The 23,990-nt window shown below is 35.9% G+C and overlaps 2 protein-coding genes across 5 annotated transcripts; one reads left to right on the top strand and one right to left on the bottom strand.

Moving 5' to 3' along the window:
- The first annotated feature begins 152 nt into the window (after window positions 1–152).
- Window positions 153–8,563, top strand: LOC133797517 (uncharacterized). Of its 4 annotated transcripts, XR_009875663.1 has the most exons (11): window positions 157–876; window positions 964–1,489; window positions 2,101–2,289; window positions 3,112–3,204; window positions 3,311–3,493; window positions 3,593–3,695; window positions 3,789–3,974; window positions 4,368–6,775; window positions 6,999–7,591; window positions 7,709–7,837; window positions 7,946–8,563. XR_009875663.1 is itself a non-coding variant. In XM_062235439.1 (10 exons), the coding sequence occupies exons 2-10, from the start codon at window positions 1,256–1,258 to the stop codon at window positions 7,722–7,724; spliced, it is 4,002 nt and encodes a 1,333-aa protein (XP_062091423.1). In that variant the 5' UTR covers window positions 153–876; window positions 964–1,255; the 3' UTR covers window positions 7,725–8,563. The 4 variants fall into 4 exon arrangements, 3 of the variants coding, with proteins under 3 accessions (XP_062091423.1, XP_062091422.1, XP_062091424.1); XM_062235439.1 differs by having other exon boundaries at window positions 153–876; window positions 7,002–7,591; window positions 7,709–8,563; XM_062235438.1 differs by having other exon boundaries at window positions 7,709–8,563.
- A 343-nt stretch (window positions 8,564–8,906) lies between these two features.
- Window positions 8,907–13,524, bottom strand: LOC133797518 (DEAD-box ATP-dependent RNA helicase 31-like). The gene is made up of 10 exons (XM_062235441.1): window positions 12,362–13,524; window positions 12,115–12,221; window positions 11,768–11,823; window positions 11,222–11,446; window positions 10,721–10,927; window positions 10,555–10,641; window positions 10,331–10,426; window positions 9,927–10,142; window positions 9,499–9,681; window positions 8,907–9,418 (listed from the first exon to the last, which is right to left on the bottom strand). Exons 1-10 carry the CDS (start codon window positions 13,372–13,374, stop codon window positions 9,191–9,193), a joined length of 2,418 nt encoding a protein of 805 aa, XP_062091425.1. The 5' UTR covers window positions 13,375–13,524; the 3' UTR covers window positions 8,907–9,190.
- Window positions 13,525–23,990: the final 10,466 nt, after the last annotated feature.

Below are 23,990 nucleotides of genomic sequence, written 5' to 3'. Positions count from 1 at the left end.
ACAATGAGTGTATAACTAAAGCTAATATATATATAATATATATGACACTTTCAGAAAAAAAAAATGAAATGCAATTGGATAATTTGGATTGGGGATTATATATGGGCTTAGGGCTCCAATTGAAAAAAAAAATTAAAATCCAGGGGCCTATAATCAGGGCCTTCCTCAACAATACAACCGTACGTTTATCCCTGGTTATCGGCCTGGCCCCTGGCTCGGTGAGTGTCACAGATCAGATATACGCTTATCCCTTTCACTTCGATTTTAAATCAAAACTATTATTATTATTATAAGATATATTTCTCATTATTTTCATTTTTGGTCAGTTTAGTTTTTTTTATTTGTAATATTTTTATCTGGGGAAAGTAAAGAAAGATCCATATATTTTCATTTTCAAAACCCCTAAAAAATGCACCACAACCTCCAACAATTTCTCTAACCCAATCACGTCTTCTGATTCTCTCTCTCTTACTTTCTTCCTCTTGAAAAAAAAAGAGGAAAAAAGAAAAACCTAATATTGATCGAGACTAGAGGAGGGTTCCTCTATTTGGCTTTGCCTTATTTCATCTCAAATGCCCACATTTGCTATTTGATAATCTTCTTCTTTCTCCGCCATCGCGCCAGTAGGTGCCCCATTACCTGATTTGGCCGCACCTCCCAACTATTCGGATTTTCCCGCCACCGCCGCCGCCCCCTAGGGTTACGATATCTCATCTTTCTTTTGCCACTATCGGTTCCTCTTATCTTCTTTGTTTTCTAGGGTTTTATCCCTCTTTAGATTGGGGATTTGATTTTTTTTTACCGTTCTTTCTTACTTAGCTTTTTAGCTACTTGGCCGTATCGATTTTCTTGGGATTTTACAAGATTGACAAAAGGGTCTGTATTCTCATATCTAATATTTTTTAGGTTTTGGTTATATATGTTTTTTTTTCCTTTCTTGATTAGTTTTTGCTTTATTTGCAGAGTATATACACAAAATCTTATCTGGGTCCGGTCGATTAATACACAAGGTTTCCATTTTTAGTGGGAAAGTCTTACATCGAAGAAGAAATATAGATAAGAAAAGATACTGTGGAAAGTTCTCTAATTTGAACGAGAACAACCATTTGTGGCTATTCCTAATTTGGGTTTTGCCTTTGAGTGGAGGTAGATATAGCTCTGAGTATAGTTGTGCGGCTTCGCATTTTGAGAGTGTAGTCTTTGTTATACAAGGAAGAGTTGCCTGCGTTGTAGGTGAAGGGAAGTTTTGGCTTGCATGGGAGAACATGAGGCGTGGGCGCAGCCACCAAGTGGGCTTTTGCCAAATGGCTTGCTGCCCAATGAAGCAGCTTCGGTGATGCGAGTACTTGACTCGGAACGATGGTTGAAGGCCGAGGAGAAGACAGAAGAGCTTATTGCTTGCATTCAGCCTAATCCACCTTCAGAAAAACGACGACATGCGGTGGCAGATTATGTTCAGCGGCTCATCACGAAATGTTTTCCATGTCAGGTGGGTATTTTGGCGCTTTACACAGGATAATATATTCTTTACAAACTATCATCAATGAGGACAATGTGTGCACCCCGCCGTGGTGGTGTCATTATTTTAGGTTGAGTAATGAAAATCATTAGCACCGAAGATATAGAGCTCTGCGTGTTGTCATTATTTTGAATACCTTACTCTTTGTAGGATTGCATAATTCAAAATATGTTTGAAGGGGTTGAACACACCAGTTGGTATTAATTGCGGCACTCATATTTTAGCAATATTTTTTGAGGAGTGGTTTTATTTTTCATGTTACATTTGAGAAAATAAATCCATAATTGATTTATTTTTTGTTACTGAGAACTAACTACAAGTGCTCGTTAACAAAAAAATTGGTGATCTACTAATATTTGAATCACCAAACCGATGATGTTGTATGGGAAATTACAATACTTTAAGGCTTGGTCAAATTCAGTGCTTTCTTGGTAGGTCGAGGACCTTGAGGTTGTTAGTGATTATGGGGCAATTTATGCCTTTTTAATAATATTTCCTCATTCATTGTGAATAAATATTTAGAAGTTCAGTATTCTTATTGCAATCTTCTGATTTTTTTTTTTTTTTTGTAAATTCTGCAGGTGTTTACATTTGGGTCTGTACCCCTGAAGACATATCTGCCTGATGGAGATATTGATTTAACAGCCTTTAGTAAGAATCAAAATTTGAAGGAGACATGGGCCCATCAGGTTCGGGATATGCTGCAAATTGAGGAGAAAAATGTGAATGCTGAATTTCATGTAAAGGAGGTTCAGTACATTCAGGCTGAGGTTGGTCCTTCTTGGTATTAATTAGGATTTATTTATATTGTGTTATATATATATATATAATATGGAGACCTGATGATCTTGTAATTGGAGAATCACTAGAAAATGACTTCAAAAGGTCGAAAGGTCACTAGAATACGAACATGAGCTTAGAAGGTTCTTTCTGAACTATGTGTCTGGTTATTATTATTTCAATTTGTCTTATTCAAACACAAGGAAGAACATATGCTTGTCAGGACTCGGGAGTTATTATAACTGTAGTTAGATGTATCCTTGATTCGTCAAGATAGATTATGGATTTTGTGCTAAGTTGACATGGTTGTTTGCGGATATCATCTGCAATTAATATAATTGATGAAGTCCTCACATATGTGTTTAGTTGGCAACTAAGAAATTATATAGATTCCATATTGTAAGTAGTTAAGCCAATACATTGTTATTTTCTTTTAATGTATATGTATGTAATTAGATATACACATTATTAATGGTGTATATGTTCCTCTTTGACATGTTTAGAGCATATTGACAGCCCAGCTCCTGCCCAATGCTTGGTGGATGTTTTCTCATGCTGTCTTGGGTTATTATGTTTCCTTTTCATGCTGGAGTGTTTTTTCCCCATGCTGGGTTAAAAATGTTCCCATAAATGCTTGATTGTCAAATTTTTTCTATTACTATTATTTTTTTTTTTTTAAAATTATAGTTAATAATGGTTATCATCATTATTGGCACTTTCATGTTTTTCTGGTAATGCTAATGCGTGATATAAATTCGTATGGAATTTACACATAATATTGTCAGTTTTTATGCTTTTGTTTTCCAAAATAGGTGAAGATAATTAAATGCCTGGTGGAAAACATTGTGGTAGATATATCTTTCGAACAGCTTGGGGGATTGTGCACCCTTTGTTTCCTTGAGGAGGTGAGAGATTTTTTTTGGAGGTTCTACAGAAGTTCTTCTCTTTTGAGTAATAATTGATGTATATGCTTTGTTATTATTATTTAAATCATGTTATTTGCTTTTACAGGTTGATCATCTAATAAACCAAAAACATTTATTCAAACGTAGCATTATACTGATTAAAGCTTGGTGCTATTACGAAAGTCGTATACTTGGTGCTCATCATGGACTAATCTCAACTTACGCCTTGGAAACCTTGGTTCTTTATATATTTCATGTTTTTAACAATTCTTTTGCTGGACCTCTTGAGGTGACTCCTTGAGCTCTCACTCGCATTTTATTTCCTTCAGTTGAAACGAAACTGTCCATTTTGTTTCTTATCTGTATATTTATTTTTTTGCCTATTCAGGTTCTTTACCGTTTTCTAGAGTTTTTTAGCAAGTTTGACTGGGAAAATTATTGTGTTAGTCTTTGGGGTCCTGTGCCCATTAGTTCTCTCCCAGATGTAACAGGTACAGACAACTCACTTGAAAAGTCTTGGCACTACATCAATGTTTCCACCATGTCCAAATTACCATTAATATATTATTCTTTTGATGCTACAGCGGAACCTCCTCGAAAAGATGGTGGAGAGTTACTACTAAGCAAGTTATTTCTTGATGCTTGTAGCTCAGTGTATGCTGTCTTCCCTGGTGGACAAGAAAATCAAGGACTGCCTTTTGTCCCCAAGCACTTCAATGTTATTGATCCTTTGCGTGTAAATAACAACCTGGGACGTAGTGTCAGTAAAGGTATGCTAGTGTTTATATTTTATTGAGTTATTTATATTTTTATGATTCATTGAGAACATACTCTGTGTCTCTCTCATGAACATGATCATACAGATTCTAGCTGTTGATGGTAGCATTAAAATTGGGAGTGCTGAAACATCAATGATTAATTTTTCTTTTTTTGTCTTCTGTGATGGTTTGAAACGTCAGTAGTTGATGCTTTATTCTTCTAGATTCCTGCCCACAAAACTATTAATTAAAACAATGTTTATAATGATATTGAATAATTTGTTACAAAACAGCATTTCTTCATTTTTTGTTCTTAGAATGCTTTGCTTGGTTTAGAATATGTTTTGTTTTGTTTATTAGTTGTTGAATGTGATGTATACATATATATGTGCATATATTTTCCAGGTAACTTCTTTAGAATACGTAGTGCATTTGCATTTGGAGCTAAAAGGCTAGCTAGATTACTTGATTGCCCAAAAGAGGATCTATTTTTTGAAGTAAATCAGTTTTTTATGAACACTTGGGAAAGACATGGCAGTGGCCATCGTCCTGATGCACCAAGGAATGATTTGAGATTATCAAATCACGACCAGTTACATGGACCTGATAATATCAGAAGCAGCACAGTGAGCAAAAATAATGGGATGTTATCTACTCATGAGTCTGAAGATGACAGTACTCATGCTTCCAGAATTAGTAATGTCTCTACAGTACCTCATATGCAAAGCCAAAGGAATTATGGGAATTCAAGGAACTCTGATCCGATTAAGAAAGATATTAGTTTTAACCAGGTTGCACAAATGGATAAAGGCCAGAGGAGTTTGAAATCTGATAACTTGGTCAATGATATACAGGGCAGGAATCCTTTTGCGAGGACGCATTCTAGTCCTGAACTTTCTGATGCATATGGTGAAATCTCTTCTCAAGGTAGGCGGGGTAGAGCCCCAGAAAGTGGGAAGAGCCAAACTTTATCAACTAGGTTGGATAATACCAGGAGGAAGAATCTAGAATCTGATACAGTTGCAAGTCATGGTGTCAGACTGACTGATGATCCTTTACCTGTCAGACACATCTCTTCCCGTCAAAGTAATGATACTGCTGTTGATTCTAAAAGTGGTTCAAACAGCTACCAAGATGAGTCAGCCTTGGGGTCCATGACTGATGATTTTGCTTCTGTTTCGGGGGCCCAAGGGATGCATCAGGAGGAGCAAGATCTTGTGAACATGATGGCATCTTCATCGGCTCATGGTTTCAATGGACAGGTTCATTATCCACTGAATTTAGCTCCTCATCATGTTCCATTTCCAATCCCTCCTTCCGTCCTAGCTTCAATGGGGTATACTCAGAGAAATATGGCTGGGATGGTTCCTACAAATTTTCCATTGATTGAGAATCCATGGGGCTCAACTATGCAATTTTCACAAGGTGGTGTTCCACCACATTTGACCCATTATTTTCCTGGCATGGGATTGACTGCCCCAAGTCCAGAAGATCCCCCGGAACCTGCTAATGAAAATTTTGGTTCTGTGGAATTGAATCCAGGGGAGGGTGATCATGATTTTTGGCATGAGCAGGACAGGGCCTCTACTGGAGGATTTGATCTAGATAATGGAGGCTTCGAGATACTTCAGTCTGATGATAAGCAACAAGCATCCTCATCTGGGTATAACTTTCATCCTTCTCGAGTTGGCAACTCTGGAGGTTTTATGCAAGTCCAACCAAAGCTTGCTAAAGAGAACCATGGTCCAGGAAGAGAAGATCTTGCAGATGATTTTCAGTATCATGATAACCGTGGCAATGAAGTTTTCTTTGATGATAGAACTGTAAGTTCAAGGTCTGTGTCTGCCTCACATACTGGTTCTTTGAGAAGTAAAACTTCTTCAGAGAGTTCATGGGAAGGATCGTCAGCAAAAGTCTCAAAGTCAACTAGGGAAAAACGGGGAAGAAAAAATGTTCCTTTTTCAGTGCCATCTTCTACTCATGGGAAGGAGAAGAGTGTATCTGAACATTCTTCTACTCAGGCAGATGATGACAACAGAGATTGGAATTCATTGTCACCTGTAGCCACAGAAATAGCAGAGAGAAACACAGTACCTCATTCTGCTGCTTCCTGGCAAGTTCCAAGGCATCAAATTCCAGGAACCGAACCAGCTCAGACGAGTGGATCTGATTCTTTAATACCCTTTGCTCCAATGCTTTTAAACCCTAACTCACGACAGAGAGCTGCGGATAATTCTGTTCCCTTTACATTTTATGCTACAGGACCACCTGTTCCATTTGTTACGATGCTTCCAGTGTATAATTTTCCAACTGATTCAGGGGCTTCAGATCCATCAACGAGCCAGTTTGGTGCAGATGAAGTACCAGATAACAGTGATTCTGGTCAAAATTTTGACTCTTCTGAGGGACTTGATCAACATGTAGTGTCACATACTTTAAATTCTATGAAAAGGGATACTTCTCTTGAGCCGGTGGAACATAAGCCCGACATTCTCAATAGTGACTTCGCTAGCCATTGGCAAAATTTGCAATACGGACGGTTTTGTCAAAATTCACGGTATCCTGCACCTATGATATCACCTGTTATGGTGCCTCCTTTTTGTTTACAGGGACGAGTACCATGGGAAGGTCCTGGAAGACCACTCTCTGCCAACATGAATCTCTGGACCCAGCTTATGGGCTATGGGCCTCGTCTTGTTCCTGTTGCTGCACCTCTCCAAACCATGTCAAATAGACCTGTCGGTGTTTATCAACGTTATGTTGAGGAATTGCCGAGATATCGTAGTGGAACTGGGACATACCTACCAAGTGCTGTAAGATATATTTCTCATTCTTTTTATTCTTGTGGAGTTTTATTGCTTTTGTCATCTTCATTTGCTATTTTGTTTCCTTGTCAGCAAAAAATTATGTAGGATAGAATTTCTCATTCATTATATTTTTGTATTGTATGAACTTTGTTGCATTAGTTTCATTTTTTTATACTACTTTTTCTGTGTAGATTTTATTGATATTTTTGGCCATTTTAATTTACTTCAGAAGGTTTCAGTAAGGGATCGCCATTCTACTAGTACAAGAAGGGGGAATTACAGTTATGATAGAAACGACCACCATGGTGATAGAGAGGGGAACTGGAATGTCCATCCAAAATCATCGCGACCTTCTGGGCGTAGCCACAGTCGTGGTCAGGTTGAAAAACCAAATGCAAGATTGGATCGTTTGACAACAAGTGAGAGCCGAAGTGAAAGGCCATGGAGCTCACATAGGCATGACTCCTTCTCTGCATACCAGTCTCAAAATGGTCCTATTCGCCCGAATACTACCCAAGGTGCTCATAACAATGTGCCATATGGCATGTATCCATTGCCAGGGATGAACCCAAGCGGGGTGTCATCAAATGGACCTGGCATGCCATCTGTTGTAATGCTGTATTCTTATGACCACAATTCTGGCTATGGAACACCTTCAGAGCAGGTTGAGTTTGGCTCTCTTGGACCAATGGGCTATCCAAATGAAGTATCACAACTAAATGAGGGAAGTCGATTGAGTGGTACATTTGAGGAACAAAGATTTCAGGGTAGCTCTGCTCAACAGTCTTCACCTGATCAGCCTTCCTCACCTCACATACAGAGGTAGTTAATTTGGCTTTGCGCAAATTAGCTATCCTTTATACAAATAGATAAAAAAAAAAATGTAGCGCACTGTATCCTTATTTCGTTACATTCTTATAGCTGCCCATTTTTGGATAGAAATAGTAGCTGCTGATGGCTGGCCAAACATTTTACATTTTTTTCCAAAAGCAATTCTCATTTTGGTGAATGCTCTCCATCCCTTCAGGAAGGGTCCACTTGCCAATTCACGTCACATTTGACGGGCTTGTAATATTTGTAGTTTTACCCCAGTAATTTTTTCCCTTTGCTCGTCTATTGGCCATGTGATTATTTTACTGGGATTTTTTTGTGATGTTCATTGTATTATCTTAACAGGGGAGTTTGATTACGTTGCCAAAGCAGTTTGCTTGGAAGTAAAAGTTGAAAGATGTGAATCTTCCACCTCTGGTAGTTCCAGACCAAGGACGAATGTTGGTGGGAGACGAAACTACATTGAGAAATTCCCCCATCACCAGGGGATGGCAATGGTGGCCACGTGCTAACCACACCCTGAAAAAGGATAATTTTGAAAAATCTGATTTGGTGAATTTTGTGCTATACTCGTGGGAAGCCAACCGACTCGTGCTGTTTGTGTGTACACTACTAAGCAATTAATTAGCACTATTGCTCAGCATGAAGTGTTGCAGTGAAAGCTGATATTAACCTGAAGATAAAAAGTGTAGTGAGAAAGGAGAACCGGTGCCGACTCCGTTACTTGTATTTCATTTTAGGTTAGATACATTACATTGTAACTGACTGAACTAGAAGAAGGCAACTTTATTTCAGAATTTAGGACCTTAGCTAGATTTTGTTTCGTCATTTCTCTTTACACTCGATTAGGATTTTTTATTCATAATCATCAGTGTACCATGTTGTCTTTTATAGCTCATCTAAACGAAGTGTCATTAATATAGTCAAAGATTATAATGAATCAGTTCCTTCTTTTGCTCTCTATGTTTGATGATTTGTGAACTCTTTTGTTTAAGAGTAATGATATGTGCACCCAAAATATACACTCAATGCAATTTAGTCTAGCTAATCACATTTATTAAAACTAGGACTACTTTTTTAAAAAGCAGTGATACTAATATTTAGGTACATATTTTGAGTGTACATATATAATTAATCTTTGTTTAATTGCAAGACTTTCAATATAGTTCCTACTCTCAGAATTTGGTTTTATGCTCCTATTATTGACTTGCAAGTTGTAATAATTCTCAGCCCCCTAATCAAAAAGTCTTGTATTATATCCTTTGAAACTCGCAGGTATATTTAACGTAGCTTGAACTCTTACAGGTAGGACAAAATCAGGTATTTCAATGGGTAAAGAATAAACATTAAGACAAAGTAGCGAACAAAAAAAATGATGAGAACGGGTAGAGCGCCAATTCGGTAAGTTTAAAGAATACAAAAATCCTCAGTTTTGTACCATGGAAAATAATCGCCCTACCTTCATTGACGCTCAAACTGCTCCCTTCACAACATTCCAATGTGTACAGATATTGAGGGAAGTAAAAGAAATTATTTCCTCTTAACTGAACAAGTTAGAGTTGCCATGGTTTAACTGGCAACAATAGACAGTTATCTCGAGCGCAATCCGGGGACATTCCTTAAACCCATCTTGCCTAGAACAAGCTTGGGAATGGCAGGAGGATTGTCTAGCCCCATGCTTCGGCTGAATTCATTAGCTAGCTCCACGAGCTTATTCTTGTCACGGGCAATAGCCTTATTTGAATTGTAATATCCGAGCCAGGCTTGGTATGCTGCTTCTTTGCTCTTCATCTCCACATTTGAGAGTGCACGTTCCACCTGCTCAATGCACATCATTTTCAGTCCTAATATCATCCATTTTCTCAGATATTTCTTTAAAAAATATGCAGTGATAATACCTTTTTCCGTGTGTCAGGATCAACGGAGGGCAAAGATGCTTTTGTAATTGGCAAAGCCTTGATAGATGATAAAAAGAATTCCTCCCAAGGAGCTAACAAAAGTACGCCCTGTCCTTCTTTACCTTTACGCCCAGTTCTACCAAGTCGATGTATATACTGCTCTCTATCAGCGGGCACGCCCACCTGTAATTGTAAAAAAACATCATGAGATTAAACTCTATGACAGCTTAAGCTATGTCTAAAGATTAGCAAAAATGAAAAGCTTGAACAAGGAATAAGAGAAGGCGGGCTTAAAATCCTTTTTAATTGGAACAGCCAGTTTTGCTGAATGTAAAAAAATTTAAACACCTTGAGAGAGAATGCTACCTCTAACATTACCTACTAAAAGGAAATGATAAAAGCCATTTAATGGGTAATTGATATTTTACCTGTATGACAAGCGAGACATCAGGATAATCAACCCCACGTGCAGACACATCAGAAGTAACAAGAATAAGGCCCTTCGATTTCCGGAACTCATCAGAGACTTTAGTCCTATAGCTCTGACTCTTTCTAGAATGAATCTCTCTCACATTCAGCTTCAACTCACCAAGAAGGTCCGCAACCAGCCGGGTGACCATAGCGGTTGTACAGAACATGATAACCTGCAAATTTGAAAATAAGACATTATGGACAAAGATTGGAAAAAGAGTCTAACAAATAGCTTTCACTCAGCAACTCCTCAGAAAACATTATCATTGGGAGAATCCACAAATGTTCAACCGAGCAAAACTTCAAACTTAAGACATCTTCATGAAGATGAGAGCCTCTGATTGTGCAGACGCAGAAATACCTTATAGTCAACATCATCTGCAATATGTTCCTTCAGGAGAACATATAGAAGGGAAAATTGCTTGTCCAGGGGAGCAACCAAACACGTCTGCCTCACCTGAAATAAAAAATTTTATAAGAACCATAATGTACAAAATATAAATCAGTTGTTATTAGAGTTGATTAAGAGGAACACTGGACAACAGAATTACTTGTATTTCTTATATAAATAAAACAGGAGCATACTTGTGAATTTGTTTCCTGGCTCTCTCCTTTAACTGTATCTACAAAGTCATGATCTCTTTTCAAAGCAATATGGCAGACTTGGCGAACCTTCATTAAAAGAAGTATGATCAGATTTATAATCCAAAATAAAAAAATAAATAAGGTAAGGCATAGATAGTGCTAAAACCTCTTCTGGAACAGTGGCAGAAAACAAAAGTGTCTGTCTTTGCTTCGGAACTGCAGCAATTATCCTCTCAATGTCTTTCCGAAATCCCATATCAAGCAAATGGTCAGCTTCATCAAGGACAAGTACTTTCACACCCATCATCCGAGTTGCAAAACCGGCAGTATTCTCCATATGATCTCTGAGCCTCCCAGGTGTAGCAACAAGAATCTGCAAATAATAGATATGTAATGTGAGCGATTAGCTCTGCTTGAAACAAACATTACCAATATTATTTTGCTGGCTTTCAGCACAAACAGTGAGAATTCATTAAAAAATTAGCCAGCAATTCACAATTTGAGGTGAGAGTAACTAATGAGACAGTTTGAATGTGGCTTTGTTAACCAAAACTTTGGTAATTTGATACAGTCCACAATGCATAATTTACACACTTTGATGTTACATAGTGAAAAGCATAAACTTTAGGAATCATTAATCTTTTGCTGTGATGATAGAAAAACAAACCTGACAAGGGTTTGCTTGCATGCGCTTCTGCTCCAGAGCTAGTCTTGTACCTCCTATTACAACTTGTACACCAATAGAAGGATGATACTTCAACAACGTATTGGCTTCTGCAGCAGCTTGACATGCCAGCTCTCTGGTAGGACATATTACAAGCACAAAAATCGGGGGGCGCTTTTGGTCACGATCAATAGGAGTTGACTTTACAACAACTTCAATTGCTGGAAGCTGAGAGAGAAGGCAGAGAAGAATAAGAAAAATCCTTCATGATAAGTAGACTGATAACTTGAATACTCAAATAACATTATTTGCACCTACTTATTAACTCTTTTTTTTTAACTAAATGATGTATAAAGTTTAGGATTGATTCAAGATGTCAAAGATGCACATGCAGATAAATTTTATATAAAAATATGCCATTGCCTTTTGCTTATGAAACAAGTTCCACTAATAACCTCCCCCTATCTAGCAAGCCAATTTTCATTCACACGGGTGCGCACACACCCACTCTCTCTCTCTCTCACACACACACACACAAAAGTGTCTTACCAAAAAGGCTACAGTTTTTCCGGTGCCTGTTTTGGCCTTGGCAAGAACATCCTTACCTAGAAAACAGAATAAAATAGAAGATAATCACTTTCAGAACCTGGACATCAACAATTCAGATAAATAAAGTTAGAAGAAATAAAGACACTGATACACCTAACATTCACAAGTTACTAAGTGTAGAACAAAGATGATCATTGAAGCGGTTCTTGCAATAGCATGTTCGTGAGGCATTAAATGTGCAAGTTGGTATCCTAGATGCTTGATTATAAACGAAACTTATAGTAACAATTAACGAAACTAGATGTCCTAGTTCAAAGGCTGTCAAATTGAAGCGAGAAGAAACAAACCTTTGAGTATAAGTGGAAGAGTTGCCTCTTGTACCACAGTCATCTTTTCATACCCAACGTCCTTGATTGCTTTTAGAGATAAGGGAGAGACTGGAAATTTGTCAAAGCTGCAGAAATATATGCAGAGAAATAATAAGTAGAATAAAATAAAGAGAAGAACAAGAATAGTTCAACCTCATTACTAATAGAACTGGATAAACCTAATAAGACAAGGAAGCCATTAGAGAAGAGCAATTGTGATACCTACCTAGTTTCACTCAAGTAAGAATCTGATTTTCCAGTTGATGACGCTGCTGAACCCTTGGCACTAACTTCCTTGTTCAAACCAATCAATGGACCCGAACTTTGCTCATCCTCATCATCTTCATCAATTTCACTGTCTTCTTCACTAAGCAAAGCTCCAATGCCCAACCTTTTTCCCTCGTCATCCTCATCCTTGTCCTCCTCCATTAAAAGAACTTGTTTTCTCAAACCCTTACCATCATTCCTTAAACCCTTATTCCCTTCATTCCTATTGTACCCAAATTCCGTATCTCTCCCACCTCTCTTCCCCGCAAATGAATTGGAGCTTACTTTCCCTTCCTGAAACGCAGAAGACCTTTTCCGTGGGAAAGCTTCATCACTAACACCGCCCCCTCTAGTATCGAATCGCTTGTTCATCTGTGAATCCCTAGAACGAGACCCAATTGGGGTTCGTGTTCTTCCCCGGCTCGAATCGTTAGCATCATCCGAATCACTCTCACCTCTTCTCTTTTTCACAGAAAAAGAATCTCTACTACCTATATCTCTATTCCTATCCCTACGACCCCTATCACCACCACCCATTTCGCCTCTACTACCTATATCTCCACTTCTACCCCTGCGACCCCTATTACTACCATCCGATTCGTCTTCGCTATTCAGCCGGCCACGGAACGAGTCCTCCTTTAACTCGCTCACCCAGTCACTGAGCTCAGCCTCGTCCTCAACCAAACTCTTCGAGGCGCGAACCTCTCCTCTTCCGCGACCGTACTCGGAGCCTGAAGCGGTAGTCCTTGATCGAAACGGCCGAGTCGAGAATTTCCGCATACCGAGTTGGTTATTTTGTGGAGCACGAATAGACCCTAGACAACGGTACTTGAGCTTAAAGGGAAACATTCGAGAAAAACTTGAGATAGTCTCAGAAGCAGAAATAGAGGGTCCAAACTTCATGGAAGAGAAGCAGGTAGCCGGAAAAGCAGGGTTGAGGAGACGAAGTTGGTGAAAGAGCTTAACGGGCATCGCCGGACCTGTAAGCCGAAATCGAAAACGGTGTCTTTGTGAAATTTATATGGTAGCCTGGGAGGTAGGCATGAGAAACGAAGGTAGATAAGGGTTTCGGGTTTTAGGTGAAGGGACTGGTGTAAATGGTTACACAAGGGGGAGAACAGATAAGGGTTTAGGGTTTAAGGGTCTACTCTTTTCAGCAATTAACTATTTTGCCCCAACTTTTTACTCTCAATCTCAATCTTATCTTATTCATTTTTTATTTTTATTATTCAAATTTGTTGGTGAACTATATTCATTTCTAGCTACTGTAGTAATGCAAATATAGTATAAATTTAGCATAAAATAATTAAATAAATAGTATATTTGAGATAATATTTATAAAAGTAATAATAGGTGCCAAAACATTACATTCTCGTGTGTAATTGTACTTCAATATAACTCTTATAGTCTGTATATTTATCATGAAATTCTGTTTTAATAGTTTATTTTGTTAATCTTAAGGGAATATTTTAAATATTTAATGAAATATATATTTAAAAATAAATATTTATTAATTACATTAATATAAATTTAAATATTATAAAATAGTAATATTAAATATAAAAATACATATATCATAATTATATTAATATAAATTTAAATTTAAATATTATAATAATATATAATACAAAAATAAATATTTAATAATTATATTAAGGGTTTATATTTTTTTGGACCCGTGTTTTGTCCCATTACCTGTTTGGACCCTGTATTTTGACAAATTATTTTTTGGACCCTATGTTTTGTAAAATGGTTAAAATAGAATTCTAAAACCAATTTTGGTCAATATTTTCTCAACTAAAATCACAAATAATTTACCAAACTAACAATTTAGAACAAAAATAAAATCATTCTATTTAAAAACTGTGTTGTTATATTCAATTTTTTCTTCATGAAAATTGAGTTTAGGGTTCTATTTTAATAATTTTACAAAACATAGGATCCAAAAAGTAATTTGTCAAAATACAGGGTCCAAACAGATAATAGAACAAAACACAGAGTCTAAAAATGTATAAACCCTTATATTAATATGAATTCAAATATAATAAAATATTATTATTATTATAATAATATTTAATACAAAATTAGATATTTAATACTCATATCAATATGAATTTAAATATTATACAATATCATAATAATAATATATTATATATAATCTTGATTTTTATTAAATAAATTATCATTTATATTTAAAAATACTATCATATTATATCTATTTAAAAAATTATAAACAATGTTTTAGTTTAATTTTTCATTTAATATGTTTATGTGTATGTCATTATTTTATATATAATACTGTTTATTTATTTAAAATTGCTAAAATGTGCTACACATTTCTAGAATATTTGTATCTTAGAATATTCTAGTGAAAACTTTAGAAATCTAGTAAAATAAATAAACTAGAAAAGCCTAGAATATTTAGAAAACTAGAAGTAACCAATCAAGAAGAATGTAAATCAATTAGAAAAGTCTAGAAAAGTTGTAAATCATATAGAACTAGAATAATCTAGATAAAATTAAATGTAGGGGTAAGCAACTATAAATACTCCATCAAGCTTCCAAATTGTAACCAAGCTTGAGTAGCCAAATCAAGTCTTTTACTACTAACTTACTACCTTGTCTCCTCTTTTCTTACACACATAAAAATTAAAACATAACTCTTCCTTGTCCCACCAATCATCTAACTTATCAACTTATCAACATCATCATACTACACTACCTAATATCCATCCTATACAACCTCCATACATAATAATTTAAATAATTCATATACAAATAACAATTATCTTACTCAATCTCATTTAACATTCCATCAGTGGTATCAGAGCTCCGTTCGATCATATCACTGGGCGTAATCTTTTCCGCTCATCAACATGAGTTTGGAGTCCAACCGCTCTTCTCTATCTCTTCCAATTTTCCATGGAGAAAACTATGATTTTTGGTCCATCAAAATGAGGACCTATTTTCGATCACAAAATCTATGGAAAATTATTGAAGAGGGAGTCACTATTCTGGAAGACATTACATCTCTTTCGAAAGATCAAAAGAAGGTAATGGAGGATAGTCAACAAAAGGATTCTCATGCATTATACTGCTTGCAGCAAGCTATGGCAGACAATCTTTTTCCACGGATTATGGGCGCAGCAACGACAAAAGAAGCATGGGACACGCTGCAGGAGGAGTTCCAAGGAACAATTAAGGTATGCACTGTTAGACTACAAAAGCTTAGAAGAGATTTTGAAAATCTTAAAATGAAAGATAATGAGACTGCAAAAGATTACTATTCTAGAATTAAAGAAATAGTAAATCAAATGGGAGCCTACAGAGAAATAATTTCTGACAAGAATATAGTACAAAAGATACTAATTTCTTGTACAGAAAAATATGATTCAATAGTTTCTGTGATAGAGGAAACTAAAGATTTAGAAACTCTATCACCAACTGAACTAATGGGCTCTCTTGAAGCATATGAAAATAGACGAGAAAGGCATAAGGAAAGTGAAGCTGAAAATGCCTTTCAGTCTAAAATCAATCCGCGGTCTCAAAAACCAAAAGTTGATGGGAAAAAGACACAAGAAAAACAAAAAGAAAATAACGACAAGTATCCTCCATGTGGCATTTGTAAAAGAAAAAGTCACTTGGAGAAAGACTGCTGGTTTAAAGGAAAACCACAGTGCCAAAATTGTAAAAAATTTGGCCACACTGAAAAAACTTGTCGTTTAAAGAAATCCCATCAAGCTAATTTTTCCGAAGAGAAAAATGTTGAAAGTAATCTCTTCTATGTCTGCCAAGCTGCAACAGAAGAAGGAAAAGATACTTGGTATCTTGATAGTGGTTGTAGTAACCACATGACGAAAAATGAAAGCATCTTTTGTAGTCTTGATAAATCCAAGACTAAAGTCAAAATCGGTAATGGTGACTTCATGGAAGCAGTCGGCAAAGGCACCATTGCCATGGAAGCAGTCGGCAAAGGCACCATTGCCATTGCCATTGATGTACTCTTGGTACCCAACATCGATCAAAACCTACTTAGTGTAGGCCAAATGATTGAAAAAGGGTACTCTTTGCATTTTGAAGGAAATTCTTGCACAATCTATGATAAGCAAGATAAATCCTTTCAAATTGCAAAGGTAAAAATGAAAGAAAACAGATGCTTTCCGATACAATGGAGAAATGCAAGCAGTGTGGCAATGCAAGCACAAACAGATGAGTCATGGTTATGGCATAGAAGGTTCGGTCACTTTAACTTCCATTGGCTAAAGATCCTCAAGCAGAAGAATATGATGCGAGACCTCCCAGCAATTAAGGAGATCAACACAGTCTGCGAAGGATGCATGCTCGGGAAACAACATCGACAACCTTTCCCATCCGGCAAAACTTGGAGAGCCAAAAAGCCACTAGAGCTGGTCCATACTGATGTCTGCGGGGCAATGCGCACTCCATCAAATGACCAAAACAGGTACTTCATTCTCTTCATTGATGACTTTACTAGAATGACATGGGTTTATTTTATGCAACAAAAGTCGCAAGTCTTCGATATTTTCAAAAAATTCAAATCCCGTGTCGAAAAACAAAGCGGTCACTACATCAAGACAATTAGAAGTGATAGAGGCAAAGAATACACTTCTAATGAATTCAACAAGTTCTGTGAAGATGAAGGGATGGAGCACCAACTCACTGTTGGATACGCACCAGAACAAAACGGCGTTTCTGAAAGGAAAAACAGGACTGTTATGGAGGCAGCAAGAGCCATGCTACTAGAGAAAGGTCTCCCAAAACGATTTTGGGCAGAGGCAGTAAGCACTGCAGTCTACTTGCTCAACAGATGTCCAACCAAAGCCGTGCAGAATAAGACGCCGATCGAAGCTTGGAGCGGACGTAAGCCATCAGCAAAGCATCTCAAAGTCTTCGGCTGCATATGCTACTCTCACATTCCAAAAGAGAAAAGAGGCAAGCTTGATGAGAAGATTGAAAAAGGAATCTTCTTAGGCTATAGTACTCAATCAAAAGGTTATCGAGTCTATAGCTTGGAATCAAATAAACTAATAATCAGCCGAGACGTAAAATTTGACGAAGATGTTGCATACAACTGGGAGACACAAGAAGTTGAAAGAAAGACAGTCAATATTCCTGATGGACCCAAAACGGGTATGTTTAAAATTATACTCGCAAGCGCACGAATCGTATTTATAGAATAGTTTTCGTGTAAGCACGAGGTCGAACCCAAATGAGTTGTCTAAAATAAAAAAGAAAACTATTTTAAATCAAAAGTAATAAATTCTAACCTAGTTCCAAAGATTGATGAGTTTTAATATTATGAACATAAAATAAAAGATTGAAAAATAAAGCTATTTAAGAGAATGAAAATAAACCAATAATGATTTGACAATAAGTGTTAAAAGAAAAGATTATTAAGATACTAGAATCCAAAAAATGTAAGTTTAATAATATTTATTAGTATATTGAGTCCCAAGTTTTAGTGATAGTTAAAATAATTTAAACTATCATTTTCCAAAAAGATTTATAATTTTAAGTACAAATTTCTTATAAAAAGATAGGATTTTTCTTCACCTTTCAAAATTATAATTTCAAAGCATTTAGTGTAAATCAATCTAATGAAATAACAAATAAACCAATGAACATTATTTATAAGGCAAAACATAATATTTTTGTTCTAAGCATGGATGTGTACAATTTAATGACACATCTTACACAAAGAATATTATGTTTATGCACTAAGAAGAACAAAGTGTAAATATGTTCTAACAATCTAAAATACAAGATATTTAAGATGAAAGAAATATATGAAGAAGAAAAATCCATAGACTTTGTTGCATTACAAGGGAAATCAACATACAACATAAATATTACCTAGTTACAAGTTGCTTCATCATGATCTTAATAATCTTATGAAAAAGATTAGAAGCACATAACTAGAGTAGAAATTACAAAATAAAAGACATACATACTTGCAAAATGCTCTTGAAAAACCCAAATGGAAGAGAGAATGGTAGAGAGAAAATGAGAGAAAAAGATGGTAACCAAAACATTAAGCACCCCAAAATGGTCTTCAAAACCCTTATTTATAGCCAAAATGAGATTATTAAAATAATCAATTTAAATTAAGTAAATTGATTAAATTAATAATAATATGGTAAATAGGGGTAAATTGTAGGAGTGATGATGATTTTGGGGTGAAAAGTGTGTAGAAAATGGGTAAAAAGGTGGCATTTTTGTCATAGGGGACAAAATGCAATTTTATGGGCTCAAGAGGCTGTACGGCAGAGAGTTGGAGGCTGTTTTGGCAGCTGAAAGCTTCGTGGGCCTGGAGCTTGGGTCGAATGGCTGGGCAGGCTTGTGGAGGCTGGCCCATGTTGGGGAGAAGTGTGGACATGCGGCTGGGCTGGTGGAGAATTGAGCTGTGGCTGGGCAGCTTGTGGAGGCTGATGCTGCTTGGAGGAGTCACGCTGGGCAGCTTGTGGAATGATTTGTGACTTGGTGGAAGTCATATATGCTGAAGGAGGAAGCTTGGAGTGAAGGCCACGTGGCATCAGAGGCTTGGTGGCATCAATTGGTGATGCTGAGACCAATTTATGCTTGGCGTGGAGAAGGCATCGGCCTTGGAGTGGGCCTGGTGAGGAGAAAGGTTGAGATGCTTTCAAAAATGCCATTATTCAAAAAATGCCACTCTTAATCTTTAGTTTTCTTGCTTTTCAAGAGCAAAAATACACCAAAATCCCTAACAAAAAAAACATAAATTAAATCAAATTCAAATATTTTCAACTATAAAATAAATCATATTAGTTCATTGAAAATATTAATTAAGACTTAATTTAGTTGAACATTTAGTTTCACTAAAACAACATTTTTTTTTTACCTCAAACTAAACAACATTAATTCAAATAATTAACTACAATATTTTACAACAAAATAACTATAAAAACACACAAAATTATATAAAATCAAAATAAGACTAATAAATTTAAAATTACTTAAAAACTTAATAAGTTAATTAAAAACTCAAGAACTAAGCAACAATTAGCATATAAAATATGGTAAAATAACTCTAATTTGTAAAGTTATCAATTCCTCTACTGCCAAGACAAGAAACTGATCAAAATGAAGTTCCAACTCAGCCAACCACAGAGGAACCGACACAAGTCATAGAATCCCCGCCAGACTCACCAGTAAGGCGAACAAGACTGCTTGCTGAGATCTATGAGACATGCAACCTAGTGCTTATGGAGCCAAAAAGTTTTGAAGCAGCTCAACAGCAAGAAGTATGGAGACAAGCCATGAATGAAGAGATAAAGATGATTGAAAAGAATGAGACTTGGGAGCTTGTAGATCGTCCACGAGACAAAGATACTATAGGAGTCAAGTGGGTCTACAAGACAAAGCTAAACGCAGATGGCTTTATCCAAAAGCACAAAGCAAGATTAGTTGCGAAAGGATACTCACAACAATACGGAGTCGACTACAACGAAACATTTGCTCCAGTTGCCCGCCTCGACACAATAAGGGCATTGATAGCTCTAGCCACACAGAAGAAATGGAAGATTTTTCAACTCGATGTTAAGTCGGCATTTCTTAATGGCTTTCTCGAAGAAGAAATATATGTGGAACAACCTCAAGGATTCGTGGTGCAAGGACAGGAAGATAAAGTTCTTAAGTTGAAAAAGGCCTTGTATGGCTTAAAGCAAGCTCCGCGAGCCTGGTACAGTAGAATCGACCACTACTTCACTGAACAAGGATTTAGGAAGAGCAAAAGTGAGCCAACACTCTATATCAAAACTCAAGGTACGAATGAAACACTTATTGTCTCCTTATATGTTGATGATCTCATCTACACAAGCAATAATGAGAAGATGATAAAGAAGTTTAAAGAAGACATGATGAAAAATTTTGAGATGACCGACCTGGGATTAATGCACTACTTTCTTGGGATCGAAATAACTCAAAAAGAAGATGGGATCTTCATCTCACAAAAGAAGTATACGGAGACACTATTGAAGAAATTCAAAATGGAGGAATGCAAGACTGTATCAATTCCATTAGACAACAACAAAGCTCTCAAGAAGGAAGATGGCTCACCAAAAGCAGATGAATCAAAATTTCGAAGTCTAATCGGCAACCTACTCTATCTAACTGCTACAAGACCAGACATAATGTACGCAGTTAGTCTTCTATCAAGATTCATGCATGATCCAAGTCAAGTTCACTACGGAACAACCAAGAGAATCCTTCGATACTTACAAGGAACAAAACTTTACGGAATCTGGTACGAAGTCATGAATGAGTCAAAACTGATTGGCTACACAGATAGTGACTGGGCAGGATCCATGGACGACATGAAAAGCACGTCAGGATATGCCTTCACACTTGGATCTGGAATATTTTCATGGGCCTCAAAGAAACAAGCAACAGTTGCACAATCATCAGCTGAAGCAGAGTACATTGCAGCAGCAATGACTACAAGCCAAGCTATATGGCTTAAAAAAATACTAGAAGACATGGGAGAATCACAGAAGGAAGCTACAAAGATATATTGCGATAGCAAATCAGCTATAGCAATGGCGAAAAATCCAGTATTTCACAGTAGAACTAAGCATATAAGCATCAAGTACCATTTCATCAGGGAAGCAGAAGCAAACAAAGAAATCGAGCTCAAGCACTACAAGACTGAAGAGCAGGTAGCATACATATTCACAAAGGCACTACCAAGAGGCAAGTTCGAGCTACTGCGAGACATGATTGGAGTTACTGAAATGTGTACCAAGGAGGAGTGTTAAAATGTGCTACACATTTCTAGAATATTTGTATCTTAGAATATTCTAGTGAAAACTTTAGAAATCTAGTAAAATAAATAAACTAGAAAAGCCTAGAATATTTAGAAAACTAGAAGTAACCAATCAAGAAGAATGTAAATCAATTAGAAAAGTCTAGAAAAGTTGTAAATCATATAGAACTAGAATAATCTAGATAAAATTAAATGTAGGGGTAAGCAACTATAAATACCCCATCAAGCTTCCAAATTGTAACCAAGCTTGAGTAGCCAAATCAAGTCTTTTACTACTAACTTACTACCTTGTCTCCTCTTTTCTTACACACATAAAAATTAAAACATAACTCTTCCTTGTCCCACCAATCATCTAACTTATCAACTTATCAACATCATCATACTACACTACCTAATATCCATCCTATACAACCTCCATACATAATAATTTAAATAATTCATATACAAATAACAATTATCTTACTCAATCTCATTTAACATTCCATCAAAAATCTATATGACAATGATACAAATTTAATAAAAATAATTAATAATTTATATAATTAAGTAAACGTGTATTGTATGTTGCTTGTATATAGTATATATATATACAAAATATTAAAACAAAAATCTATAATAAATGTTCATTTAATATTTATTGAAAAATATATAAAAAAATAATTAAATTAAAATAATAAAAATCTCTAATTAATATAAATTAATAAATGAAATATGTTGACTAGTTTTTTTGCTAACAACTAATTAAACAAAAGCTTGAAGAAAAAGAGATTGGTACACAGAATAGTCCACTAGTCACTTGAATTAGAATGCTAAGAACTTGCAAAGCTCAAGCTCTTTTGGTTTTCAGGCACAGTATGAGGCCACTGCAAAAATAAAATTTGGGATCATGTACAATGTGTATCCTAACTCTATTTATAGGCTACTAAGGAAATTAAGCTCATTAATTGGAGCTTCCTTAATAAGGATTTGTTGCATAATAACTACACATTCTATGCTTAAATGAGCTGGTGGGCTCCAGCGTATCTTGGTGGGCCCAAAGTGGGGAATGTCAGCCCATCATTTTGTTGGGGGAAACGTCTCTGATGTTAGGGCGGTTGCTGCACATTTCTCCATGTCAGGCAGCATCGTGGGACATCCATTTTGTCATTTGTACGAAGTCGACACCACGATTCATGTGACAATAAATGTCAGAAAGTTGTATGTGGTCCAGGGTCATTGTGCTTAACACCTGCCTACCGTTCTCCTGAGCCGGAGGAAGGTCTTCGCAGACTTAGAGGAGGTGATAAAGGAGGAAATGGTCTTGTAGCTAGACTTGGAGCACCTTCCTGTAACAGGGCCCTCGGGAAGTGATGTTTCTGTTAGGAAAAACTTATACATGATCTTTATTTATTTTCATGTAGATCTAATATTAAACAAATTAATATGAAATAACCTAGAACATGTTTCTAAAATTGAATTCAAAGAGAAACAAAGAATAGAATACTTACAGTATACGCAGCGGAATGAAAGAGTCCTTCCTTCAGTTTCTCTAACTCTTGTATCCTCTTTGTCGCAGATTATTATCAAGAAACTGAACCGATCTTCTATTTTTTTCACAATCTTCTAATGTATCCTTAGAATCACCTAGACTAGTGTGGGTAATTCTCAACACATGAGATAGATATAGATTGAAGAAGAGAAAATAACAAAGAGGCTTAGAAAATGACTTGTGTTTAGAGATAATCTAAAACTATCAGGAAACTTGTGATTAAACTTATGTTTTGACTTCTCTCTAAGCACTCCTTTTATAGACTCAATTAAGTCATTTAATTTAATTAAAAAATCAATAAAATAATAGCCAATTTAAATCCCTAGGTCGAAATTATCATGGGCTTTAGGCCCATGAAATTTCTCATTTGATTATAACCCCATTAGACTTAAAATCAAGGCTTGTATTGTTATTTATTGATTTAATTAATTAATTATTTAAATCTTTTATCAAATTAATTATTTATAATTTGAACTTTGATTTAAACTTATTTATTAATTTAGATACCAATTTATCTTAATTAGTAAATCTGTCATAATTTCTCTTTTCTTCTCTAAATTACATAACTCTGTGAAACTATCCAAAATTGACCTGATCAACTTTGATAATTCTAATTGATAATTAAATCAATTAATTGAGACTATCTAGATGATTTGATCTAAGGTACAATGGGGACCATGAGCCTATGAAATCAAGCTCCAATAAGTTATCATAAATCTAACAAATAAATTTACTAACTTATTAATTCCTCGTGACTCCACTATAGACTCGAAATTGCACTCTTGAATTCATAGAACGCTCTATAACAAATATAGATACGCTATTAATTATCCATTGTTACAACCATAATTGTCACTCAATCCTTTATAGACGGTCTACAAGAGATAGGACAAAAATACCGTTTTACCCCTCATTGTATTTTATCCTTAAAACACTTAGTTCGTTGTAAATGATATTTCAGTAAACTAATTTAATTACTGAAATGAGATCTCTATCATTTAACACCTTGAACCAAACTAAAAGGAAACCATCGTTCCACTTCTTTATTAGAAGCTATAGATGTTCATATCTATGATTAACACTCCCACTCAATTATACTACCGAGTTCCCAAGATGTAAGTATGGGCTAGTCCGTAGGGTAAGTTGGTAACGAACAAGTCAAAGAACTCAAATAATATAATCAGTTAGAATACTAACCACTCAGAATTGAGATTCAATTGACCTATGGTCAACTATATGATATGACTAGAATAGATA

Source organism: Humulus lupulus, chromosome 8 (genome assembly GCF_963169125.1).
Source record: "Humulus lupulus chromosome 8, drHumLupu1.1, whole genome shotgun sequence".
Classification (NCBI taxonomy): Eukaryota; Viridiplantae; Streptophyta; class Magnoliopsida; order Rosales; family Cannabaceae; genus Humulus; species Humulus lupulus.
The sequence above is the reverse complement of the archived record's forward strand: the minus strand, read 5'-3'. Positions and strand labels throughout refer to the sequence as shown.